Here is a 12,697-nt window from a genome sequence, read left to right as displayed (position 1 = left end):
TAGCTTTTGAGACATAGGGTGTAGTTAATTTTTCCACAGAACAATATTACTTCTATTAATATTTGTATTGAATAAATGAGTGAACAAGCTTATCACATTTATCTGTAGGTGCTGTTTCAAAGAAGATCAAATTAATCAAAAAGGCCAACAACACCCATGCTACTTATTCTTTCACGTGGCTATATATAATATTTAAAATGATGTCTTTTGTAAGCTTAACCACCAGCCAACACAAACTGCAATAGTTTAAAGCCAGTATGCTAACAAAGATAATACTATCTCATAAAATTTTGGGGCATATTGGCATGCTAATATAATTAGCACTAAACACTAAGAGCAGATGAAGATGATGTGCATGTCATTAGTTTAGCAGGTATTTAGTTAAAAACAAAAGTAGGCTCCTGGACAAATTGAAATGTTGACCTGATGGTGGTGCCAGAAGGAAATTAAGGAGATTAAAAAAAAAGTCAATAGGACCATGAATGTCTTCCTATGACATCATATGATTGTAATGATATTTCAGTCTGGGACAAATTAGTGGACCTGCTGATTGAGCCTGCTAGACATAGCCCACACAAAACACATGTGGAATATAGTCAAGAAAACATACTAACTTACAAATCTTACTTCCTCTGCAGTGACATCGTGGTGAACCCTGTATCCCGTCCCATTGTCCCTTGGATCATGGCATTTGGCTGGACCTTTGCCCGGCGCATGGCTGGTGTAATAGCGGACGAACCGAGAGCGGCGTACCAGCAGGTGAAGCAGGAAGCATAGCATCTCCATGCTGATGGAGATGAGGAAGAAGATGAGCGTGTTCTTCTTCTCGTCTGTGATGAGCAGCTTGGTGAAGATGCGGGACAGGGAGATGATGACCCCGGCTGTACCTGAGAGGCGAGTGCAAAGACAGACAGACGGAGACGAGTGAGGAAGAGGGAAAGGGGTGAGGAAGATGATGAGAACATTAGCAAAGAATAGAGCTGTGTGGGTGCAATTCTTTGCCTTTGTGAGTGTACTTACTCTCTCCAGTCATCACCCCCTGTGTGTACCTCTTGGGCAGCATCCCCATGTAACCATAGAAACTGGACTGCTGCACTGGGGAGGCAGGAGGAGGTGCTTATCAGTGCAAACAGAGGCCTAACAGTCAACACTGTAACAACACAATTTATTTAGAGGGGCAGCTTCCTGAGCCTCCACACAGCACTCGAGAGAAGCTGCTGACCTCCAGACCTCCACTAATTAAACCGTGTTTCAGTGTCTGAAAAGTCATTAGCAGCAGCGAGGACTGAAACCTCCACTGGGTTTGTTTGTCCTGCTGCTTGTTCATTTGACAGCTCTGACAGACACCACACTTAGTTAGCATTCTTTAGCCACCTGAGAAAAGTCACTATTTCAGCTCTGTTTTGGTTTCCACAAACTCTTGAGGTTAATGTCTGGCTGCCGAACCACTAAATGCTCTACAGAAGAGCTGCCCACTTTGGGGCCCGCGGGCCAAGTTTGGCCCCCACCTTCTTCGTTTTGGGCCAACACTGCATGTGAGAAGTCGTGCTTATATTGTTTATTTTTAAGTGCTTTAAAATCCGAACCACAATGACTACGTATTGTAAAATCTGCGCAGCTAAAAAGTACATAATATGAGTTTCATGGCAATGTAGCTTCCATGTTAAATTCATTGAGTGTACATAAAAGTGGAAACTGAAAAACGAGGCCAGTGCGGAAGTGTCTTAAACTGCAATATCAACGAGGGCTGCTCAGGGTTGGCTCCAAAAAAAGCTCTGGTCCCATAGACCCCCGTTCAACTTCTCTCGTGAAATACAAAGTCAATAACGTTTTTTTCTATGAGTCAATATGGTGTCATTTGCTAAAATCACTCATTATTAGTTTTCTGGTGTCCATCTCAAAATATGTCCATCATTAATTAGATATTAGGCCTCAAAAAGTGGCATTTTTGTGGGGGGGATGTCTGTTTGATTGACAGGCCTGTGGTGCAGTCAGGTTTACGCTATCGGTGGGATGGGTGTAAGGTAGACAGGTTTCTAATCAGATGGAGTCAGATCCGAAGAAAAAAAGATAATTATTAGTACCTGTACATCCGAAGGCCACCACTCCCACTGACACGAGGTTGATGACGTACGCCTGCCTGGTTGTGAACTTTTCCAGCCAGACGTCGAACACGCTGACAAAGACCAGCGGCCCCAGAGCGAAGATGTAACCTGCAGAGGAAGTGAGAAACACCAGGAGACGTCATTGATCCAGGTCCATGTAGTGACTGCATGACTGAGCACATATTTGTACAGACCAACGTGAGAAACACAACTGTCTTCGTCTGAGGTATGATCTCCAGTTTATTACCTCCACAGACGAGCTCTGCAGCGGACAACACACTTCAAAAGACATTTCCTCGACGATGTGAGCAGAGCTATTTTAAGCTGCAGAGGCTTCTGTGCTGAAAACGTGCACTTACATGAACCATATATGTGTGGAGGTATCAAACTTCTCCGTGGGGACATACATTTTTAAATAAGTTTTTTTTCAGTTTGGCTCAAGGATGATATTTTTTTATTGGGTGGGTTGAAGAGCTATAATATTTTTAAGTTAATCTTCAGTATCACAGTTTAAGAATAATTTACACTGCAAAGACATGAAGAAGCTTTTAAAAAAAAGCAGCTTTTTAATGAATAACTTAGGGCCAAATACAAATCTCTCCAGTCTGACAAGCCTAATATAAAATCAGCCTGCACTTGAATCCGAACGGTTTATTTGAATAGCAGTGAGTCCACTTAAAAATGTTTTCAAATCTGAAAGTAAAATGCAAGTTTAAAAACGCAAAACAGAAAAATAGCCTCTCCCTTGAAAGACTCTTGAATTCACAGCCATCAGCCCTGTTTGACACATTTTATGAACAAAAACCACAGAGGAACCACAGCAAAGTGTATTTTTCTTCTTGTAACGTCTTTCCATTTTTGCTCTCTGTGTTCCACACTGATGAGTCTTAAGGTTCCCTGAATGTCATTCATAAATGAGTAACCGAAGAAGTTTCTAGGGAGAACTTTTTTGAAGCTCACTCTGTGACCGGGCTCCCCCCTGACTTACCCACGGTGATCCTGGTGTGCATGCTGAGTCTCTCCACCAACACATTGTTGAGTATGACGGCCATCAGGGCCACCAGGATGTACGTCAGACTCATGTCGAACACTATGGACGTCCCTGAAACACACACAGGAGAGCTGTGACTTCAGACAGTGCAGTCTGCTTGTGTGTAATTGTGCGTTCTCTATAGGTGCAGGTCTGTAAGCACATAGGTGGGCTTCATGCATATTTATACCTTTAAACTTGTGGTGCAGGTAGTCCACATCAGTGATGAAGCTGTTGTAGGGAAGCAGGAAGCCCACTCCAGCCAATAGCATTGCAAAGTAAATGCCATGGTAACGGTCGTCAGGGATCGGTTCCTCAAAGTCTGAGCGGCGAAAAGGGAGTTAAGGGTTAGAGAATTAAAGCAGTATGAAATCACAGTCAGACAGCGCGGATATAATTGCCTTCAAAACATCAGAATTAGAGCTGAAGCCGTCGCAGTCGACCTTCAGTAAAACTCATCAGGATGAACGAAGCCGAAGCAACGGCAGGAACTGTCGCCTCCGCTCAACTGATGGAGCAGATAATGTGGTAGAAGAATTTATTCCTGTTGTGCTGGTGAAACATTGATCAGGTGAATTGCTGATCGAGTAGTTTCATTTAAAGACCTGAACTTTTGTGTTTTGCAGCTGAAATGTTGAATGAGTACGGAGTGATTTGCACTTTCTTTATATAACAGTTCATAATCTTTTTCTAATCCTGTAGGCCGACTGTTAACGGCTTCATTTCGATTTTGCAGCAGACAAAAAAGAAAAAATGCTTGTCACTGTTTTATGTCACTACTTTATTACTATGTTAACAGCATCTGTGGATGGATCTGCATTGTTTTTCAGTAGTCCACAAGATTTTCTTTCAAATTTCCATATGCAATGACAAGGCACACACACACACACACACACACACACACACACACACACACACACACACACACACACACACACACACACACACACACACACACACACACACACACACACACACACCTGGAGGCTTTTCCATTCCTACTGTTCTGCTGTCGTTTGTGGTGTGAATAACACAGTACCTACAGGACATGAAGCATTTTGGGCTTACAATAGCAGATTAATTCAGAATAAAGCAAATGGTGCTGTCAGCATAATTACTGCTATACAATCATTATGACTGCTCAGAAAGAAAAAGAGATCACAGCCACCCCATTAACAGAAAATCCAGCACAGGCCAAATGTGTGACAGAGATTTCAGTGGAGAAACTGACAAAGTGAAAATGATTTTTGGTCCACACCTTTTTGTTTTGGGCCACCACAACATTGGACAAGCTTGTGCTTATTATGCTTATTCTATATAAAATGCTAACGAATACAAACTGCAGCTAAAAACATAATAAACCTAAAACAAATATGAGTTTTACTGCAATGTACAGCATAGTGCTGATAAGCTTCCCTAATAAATTACATTGGTTTATGTCTTATCTATGAATAATGAGGCTATTCTCTCTCTCTCTCTCTCTCTCTCTCTCTCTGTCTCTCTCTCTCTCTCTCTCCTGCTGATGCTCATGAGCTGTTAGTGTGCCCTCATAACTGACTTTGGGCTGCCAGCTAAAAATCATTTCTACAAATTACTATTATACAGATAAAAGTATAGTGTTTTAATTATTCCGAAATTTTATTTTAGATTAAAAATGTCAATTTTCTGTAAATATTCCACTTTAGTCAATTTTATTTTACATAACATAACCGTTTATTTTTGGCCTCGGCTCTCCATCTAAATTACATTTTGTACCCTCATTGCAAAGAATTTGGGCACCTCTGCTTTTATCTGTAATGTCATGGAACGACTACATAAAATATACATTCAGAAAAAGAAGAAAATATAAACTTTCCCCTCCTCTGCAAAAAAAAAAAAAAAAAAAAAAAAAGCGACCAAATCTCGTCCATTTCTGGGCCTCCATGTCCTTTAATAATTGTTTTTCAGTCCTTTGGTAGAAGCACAGATTGTAGTGGAGGTGAAGGACTCCAAGGACATGCTATGGATTAATTCAATCTTTTAGCCTGCTTTGCCACATATGTGCATCCTGTATTGTTTCATCTCTGTTAATTGTATCCTCTGTCTGTTGTGGTGGCTGCGCGCTGAGCTATGAAGAGTGACAGCTGCAGGAAGAAGGGAGGGCAGCGGAGACAGCAGCAAAAGATAAGCAAGACGCAGATTTCGAAACTGGGAGCAGAGAAAGGGTTGGTGCCTATCTGCGGCCCTCGCTGTGTGTCCTCAGTCGCTTACGATCTGATTAACGTGGTCTTTGTGCAACCTTTGTAACCAGGCAACACAGCAATTTTCTGTTAACATGCCCACCTCCTGTGTTTTACATACACTGCCGCCTTTTTTTTCCCTCCCTGCCGCTGCTTTTATTCCCTCCCGCCTCCACCATCATCTATACACACATCACATATCTCGACTTTCCCCCTGATTTAATTTTTCACACAAAATGTAGAAAGTAGCGAAAACAAAATCTGCCATTGTGGTGACTTATAGCGGGGATTTTTATAAAAGTGGAAACATAAGTTTAATATCTCCTCATTTTTACTGAAAGGAAATATAATAATGGCCGCTGTGTATACGTTTCCTATTTTCAGAAGAGAATAAAACCTTTCTGGTGTGGACATGTTATTGGGAACATCCTCTAAGCTTCGAGCCTCTGGGTTGATGTTTCCCGTGGCAGCAGCTGACTGATGTTTAAGAGCGGGTGTTGCTTGGAGACGCTGTCAAGAACAGGATGTTTTTTTTCCCACCTTTTCTAACAGATAACACTGTATATGTACTGGTATCGATATTAATGTCAATGTCTTTACAGTAGTCAATATTTGAGAGGACACACACACTCAAGATAGCTGAAGCCAGAAAGCTAAACTACCTATCTTCCACTCTGAGAGCTTTCAGCTGAAAAAAGGAACGTCGTTAGCCTGCAGCTGAAGTTAGCACCGACTCCAACTTGACTGGTCGTTTTCACTCATATTATTTTAATACCGGCTGAGTCACCGGCAGCTCCATCAAACTCACTGTTGTTTTTGTGACACATAACTCAAAGAAAATGGCTGTCCAAGCGCTGGCAACCACTGCCTTGATCTGACGCTGCCACCCATCAAATCTGTTTTCCATCTATTCCCAACCTTCCTTCCTCGTCTCTTAGAAGAAATAGATATATTTTAGTTCAGGGTTTTCCTTAAAGAAAGAATAAATGGCTCTGTGTCATCAAGCTACTGTCGTATCGCCACTGCCCTACAAAAAGGAGTGTTATTTGCATTTAAAAAGGCAAGTGTAAGAACGTGGAACTATTGAATTTGATAGCCACATCATACCCAAGAGTCCAGCAGTCAATATGGATGTCATTACAGATGTTCATGGTATTCTGTGTATATAAGACCAGGGAGTGTTGTAACACTGTCGGCAATCAGAAAAGAGCTGCGGTGTTGTCATCAATATCGTACATTCCCATTTCCTTTTAGAGGCCACAGATGATGTCTGTGTGAGCAGCAATGTGGATTTTACGACAAATAAAATGATTTACAGGTTAAAAAAAACAAAACGTTTTTTTGCCTACTGTTCATTGAATATCAGATACAGTTATTTTATTTACATAATCTCATCTCATTACATAATCATCTCATTATGAAGACTCAAAATGGGGCAGCCATACATTTGCCACAACAGTGAAAGTGACTAAACCCTTATGTGACATAAGCACATTAAGAAATACATTCTGAATACAGGAATACACACACATACACACACACAAACACACACAGCTGTTTTTGTACTAAACCTATAGTTTCAAAATAAATAAATGTTTTTTTCACTTTAAATTGTTCACTATAAAACTGTTTATGCTTTATTTTTTTTTGATAACATTCTTGCACAAATTGGAAAGTATGAATATTATTTTGTCAAATTACCCATCTGTGTTACATCAGTCCCCAGCAGGTGTTACAACTCACCTAATGGGGTAGGTTTTAACAGCAGAACCTTTTGTATTTGACATTAACTTCCATAATCTGTGATAGTTGATGTTCAAGCAAGTTTTAGTTGTAGCAGACAAATATTGGTTCCATGTCTCAAAGTTTGAGAGATCTGGAACAAACAGCCACAGAGTTTCTGACGCTCAAACAAAAAGTGTTACTGTCATCCTCCATCTCTCTGCATATGGAGCGTGATGTAAAGTGTGGGGCTAACAGGGTGCATCTGAGCATGTTGTTACACAGACCTGTAAAATTACAAAGAAATTCAATTTTAAATTAACTGGAGACGAGTGGAATAATCAATGGCGAAGAGTTTTCTTTGGAAACACTTGGTTTTTCTGCTGTTTTAGAGAAGTAGAAGGATTAATGTGCTCTTCCTTTTTTCACTTTGATAAATTGTTGTTGTTGATAAATCCCTCTCTCTCCTTCCTTGTCTCTCTCTTTATAAATAGTACACACACACACACAGATAGGTAGAACAGAAACGGCCTCACCAGGCTCAGACAGAGCCAGAACTCCTCGCTCCGGGGCATCTTTACTGATCTCCTCCTCCTCCAGCTGGTACGAGTCAAAGCTGTAGCTCTGCACCACGCCGCTCTCTCTTCCCTCCCTCCAGCCCTCGCGCCCTGCCTCCCTCCATCCAGCTCTTCCTCCATCCCTCCACACATTGCTCTCTTCGGGCGTCTGGGCCGGCGTGGGCCTGCGGCGTTCTGTGCCCACCGAACCCATTTCTGCACTTGAGGCACGCCCGCAAACAAATACACACTAAACACTCCTCTTGACTAGACAAGCTGCACACTCTTGGGAGCATGCATTTTAAACACAATCCCAGCGACACGCCCTGGAAGAGACGCAGGAGACCTTCAGATGATGGAGGATCTGCAGGGGAAACAACAGGAAACAGAATTAAAATGTAAAAGAAAAGGCAGCGGTAGAAAAAACATGATAATGTCAGTGCCCACTGAAATAACAAGTCAAGGTTAGACGCCCCAAAGAGATGGCGTTTGCTGTGTGTGTTTGTGCACGAGTTCATGTGAAAGAGGCATATTAAATGACAGAAACAGAGTAACAAAGGATGCATGACTGAGTGACAGACAAGGTGAACAAAACGCAGCTCTGCATTCAATGAAGACACACCGCAAGACACACGACTATACGACAGAGGAGAGAGGAGAACGTGAAAGAGAAAATCATTGACACAACTGACAGAAAATGTATCTGCTACATCTTCAGTTATCGATTATGACTTAAAGTCATTTATGAAGCAGAAATACACTATCTCAAATGTGAGGATTTGTTGCTTTTCTCTGTTATCTCATTGTATATTATACGTTTTGGACTACGAGTCAGGAAGAACATGAAACCTGAAGACATCACTTTTGGATTCGCTATTATTTAAACTAATGAATTAATAGACAAATAGACTCTTTCTGGGTCTTTTAACAGACTGATAGTTTAATCAGTCATCAAAATACTTGCAACAACATTTGTAATGAAGTTGTTTTAAACAAATCAGTTAATGTTCTTTATTAGCTATTGAATTCTGATATATATATAAAAAAAAAAAACAGCTATAAAACCCAAATTGTCGTTTTATTTGTGTAGTAGTTACATTTCACATTATGCAGTAGGAATAGCAATTAACTATTGTTGTCATTATTTTTTTGATTAGTCTTTTGGTCAGTAAAACATCAGAAAGTAGTAAAAGATACTCATTTCCTGATGCCCAAGTAGACCATAAAGAAAGGCCTCCAGATGAAACAGACTGGTGTTGATAGTAAATGATTTTTAGAATCATAGCTCCTGGATTTTGTCCCTTGGTTGATCCAGTTAAATTGCTATTTGTCTGATCAATGGCCCGAGACTTCACTTTACAGCCAGATGAATTACGAGTTAATCTTAGCCACCGATCATTTGAACAACCACTGAAAACGATAATCTTGAATAATAGATACTAATACATTTTTTTGTGGATCCACTAACCATAACAGCTCCATCGGCAACATCTTCAACAACAATCAAAAATGACTGAGGTGAAATGAAAAGCAAAGAGCCTCCGCTTCATGTTTAAATGTGTAAACACCTCTCATGGTCTCCATTCTGTCATTACAGCAGCTGAAACATGTTTTCATCCAGTCATCAGGGAGGACAATGTCACTATTACAAGCTATCACTGCTTTGTTCTTTAAGCAAACACACATACAAAAAGCACAAAAGCTCCTCTTTTGCACGCACCTGATGCGGATGCGCAAACACCGGCGGACACGCAGAGCTGCTCCGTAAGCCTCACTGCCTGCCCGCCTGTTCACCTCTGATGGCCTGCAAGTGTCATTTCACTTCTGGCCCACAAAATGAAACGACTGAGAGGGGGAACACGGCTGATCTGCTTTTAAAGTGGGATCCTATTTTAAACCCTAGCTGCCGGGATCAGATGATGTAAGACGGTTATCATCACTGTAACATCCATGGCCTCCAGCAGACTGGAGGAACAGGTGATTAAATGAATGAAATAGTGAAAGCGCTGCTCACTGAGTGGAGGTTGTGTGGCTGTTTTAAATCTAATATTGATGCTTAATTGACTTGCGTCTCAGAGTCATGTTCTGCACAGTTTCCACGTCCAGACTTGAGGCGGCGCTCGTAGCCTTCCACGTCTAAATGAAAAGGCTTCAGCCAGCGACCGTAATTGAATTGCAGCCTAATATCATGCTGCAGTTTCTATTGTTGACTTAAATGAGAAAAATCATCTCAGGTTGCATCCTGAGCCACATGTAAGGAAAATAAATCTGTGGCTTAAAAATTCGTTCACTCCAATTCAGGTCAAGTGTTTTAAACGCTCGCGTAAATATTTAAAAATGCAATTAATCAAAGGCACAAACAGGACGGCTGAGCTGTGGATGTTACACAGATCATCATCTCACTTCTTCTTTTTTTTAAATCATCATGAAAACCATCAAAATATAATCCAGCAGTGTCGCTTTTCTATCGCTCCTTGTATTTTTGTCTGGGACAAAACCCTAAAACCACAAACAAAAACACACTAACAACAGGTTAGTAATGGCCCCCTTTACCTCCCGTGTCTCCCCTCTCGCTCCTGTCTCTTGTGTCCGTTCCCGTATAGCTGTCCTACCGCAACTGGAGCAAAGTCCTTCCTGCAAGATCCTCGAGGTGGTCTCTGCCGGCCAGGACCTGGATCCACTCCTCAGCCCGTCTCCATCAGACAGAAGGGAAGCCCCGGTGCCGTCCTGTGTGTGCTCCTTTAACGCGCCATCCAGCAGCAGAGGACGAAAAAAAAAAAGGGAAGCGCGGATGGATGGATGAGGAGAGTGAGGGGGAGGGCGGGAGGAGAGAGATGGAGGGGAGGGGGGGGGGGGGGGGGTTGAGGGGGGCGTGTTGCATGTGGCTCTTCATTTTTTCCAATCAGTCTTTTCAAAAGAACAGTTACATCGTTCAGCTTTAAATTATGAAGAGTGTATTGTTTTATTTGTAGGTTATACTTCATAGAAATCTGTCAAACTAGGAACAAAAATTACTTTTCAATTGAGGAAAAGGAAAAAATGCACACAATTTAGAGTAAAACTATCCATAAACCCTGCAGAGCCAAATTCCTCACTCTGTTTCAGTGTATTTAAATGCCAAAGCAATAAGTTAAATGTTATACAGATATAAAACAAGAATAAGGATAATAATGGTGTTAAGTTTGCTGAATTCATAGTTCAGATCATAGATTACAGTAGGCCTCTGGATACATTATAAAAATGTATTTTTTTTTATCAGAGATTCTCTCTTATTTTTTCCATTAGTGTCTGTTTTTTGTGTTTCTTTATTGGCATTATGTGTTAAAATACATGTGTGTTATTAATGCATATGTATGAGAGAACCAGTGACAGGAAAGAAAAAAAGAAAGTACAGGAGGGGAATAACAGATTTTCTAAAATGTGCACACATGTACACACATTCACAATGCTGGCAGCAGAGCCTCCTTGTGATTGACAGTTTTATCAGTTCAGTTCAATATGCTAATGCTTTATTATTGGCAGGAGCCCCGTCATATTGCACACCCCCACTGCTGCCACAGAGGAGCCCAGCCAGATGGGAATTAGCTAAATGGTAAAGCTGTCTTGTTAGGTGTGCTGTCAGTGCAGCACCGCAGACCCAGATGCTGCAGCTGCAGCTGCATCACGGGATGTGAGGCTGTGACTTTCAATCTCATTCCCATTAGACACAATTTAATGCTTTAATGCAGAATTCAGTTTGCGTAACTTTTGGCTCAACATCACAGAGCATATCAAAGATCAAACGATGTAATGTAAAGGGTTTACCCCAACAGAATACTCAATTTGTTGGTGAATGTTTTAGTAATCGCTGCATTTACAAACTAGAAGGTCACAGGGCATAACCCTCCACCACAGCCAGCAGCTCACTCCTCTATGAGAAGTTAATCTGCCGAAGAGTTCTTGTGGGAGGATCTGACTGGATCCCACTGATACAAGAAACCTGACTGCACCCTGGGACCAGGAGCACCCTCAAAACCTTAAAACAAACCACCAGAACACTGATCAGGAGTGAATTTGGCGAATAACACCATAATCAGTAGTGGAAAACATGAATTTGTATATCATGGGAGAATTTGATGCTTTCTGAGTGGGAGTCTATTAGAGCTTGAGGTTTTTGGGAGCAGCCCCTAGTGGTCCTCGGTGGTATTAGCTTCACTTTTAAGATCTGGAGACTGCATTGATTTTTATATTCAGTCTGGGGTCAGCATTTGAAGAGCGATGCTATTATGATCGCTCCCCCTGCCCTCACTCACAGAACAACCAACACTCAGCTCATTCAGCTTCTTATACTTTAAATACACAGGCCACAGACTCAATCACCATTGTGTTACCTCAGTCAGTGATAGATCGTGACTTGGCAGAAATTGATTGAAATGAAAATCTTTAATATTTTTTGATAAAAGTGAAAAACAATTGTGGATCGACCCGATGATGCCTTCGATCATGCTACAAGCTTCCACCCAGTTTCATGAAAATTGAGGTAGTACTTTTTCCATAATCCTGCTTACAAACAAACAAACAAACAAAAACAACAAAAAAATCACCTCTCTGGGGGAGGTAATAATTACATGCTGATCTTTTAAAGATTATCTGCAGTGAGAATCCTTTTGATATTCTGGATTTGTGTCTCTGATTTCATCCTGGCACATTTTATGCATGCAGACTAATTCAGAGAAGAAATTACATGGGCCCAAAAAAGTGACAATGACATGATATCATCAAGTGGGATGGCAGGTGGACCATAGTTTGGTGTGATACTCGGTTGCATACATACATAACTTAGAAAATTAAAAAAAAAAAAAACTAAGCTTTAACTAAAATACCTACACTAATTCATAATCAGGCCTAAATACCATTTTAATGGGTAACAGTGATACGTTATTTCTAAATTCCTTTCACCATAATGCTGTTCACAGAAGAAAGTCACTGTTTACAGTCTCAGTGAAAGCCAGATATACTTAGAAATGCTAGCATGTCTTGAGGCAGTGCTGTCCAGACAATAAGACAACACTAATCTGCAATTTA

The 12,697-nt window shown here is 41.0% G+C and overlaps 1 protein-coding gene across 3 annotated transcripts in view; it reads right to left on the bottom strand.

Annotated features, from left to right (window-relative positions):
- slc29a4a (solute carrier family 29 member 4a) overlaps positions 1-10,400 on the bottom strand; it is a 20,177-nt gene extending 9,777 nt beyond the window's left edge. Inside the window, exons 1-7 of one of the 3 annotated variants that reach the window (XM_069149604.1) lie at positions 10,187-10,400; positions 7,613-7,997; positions 3,326-3,457; positions 3,094-3,207; positions 2,085-2,213; positions 1,021-1,095; positions 628-887 (exon numbers count right to left, since the gene is read on the bottom strand). In XM_069149604.1, the coding sequence (XP_069005705.1) occupies positions 628-887; positions 1,021-1,095; positions 2,085-2,213; positions 3,094-3,207; positions 3,326-3,457; positions 7,613-7,847 (945 nt within the window). In that variant the 5' untranslated portion in view covers positions 7,848-7,997; positions 10,187-10,400. Of the gene's footprint in view, positions 1-618; positions 888-1,020; positions 1,096-2,084; positions 2,214-3,093; positions 3,208-3,325; positions 3,458-7,612; positions 7,998-10,186 lie in introns of all 3 variants that reach the window. The other 2 variants (XM_069149602.1, XM_069149603.1) reach the window with 2 other exon arrangements.
- Between the last annotated feature and the right edge of the window lie 2,297 nt (positions 10,401-12,697).

This window comes from Embiotoca jacksoni, unplaced genomic scaffold (genome assembly GCF_022577435.1).
Source record: "Embiotoca jacksoni isolate LCO1_2020_lvr unplaced genomic scaffold, fEmbJac1.0.p SCAF_15, whole genome shotgun sequence".
NCBI classification, from domain to species: domain Eukaryota; kingdom Metazoa; phylum Chordata; class Actinopteri; family Embiotocidae; genus Embiotoca; species Embiotoca jacksoni.
The sequence above is the reverse complement of the archived record's forward strand: the minus strand, read 5'-3'. Positions and strand labels throughout refer to the sequence as shown.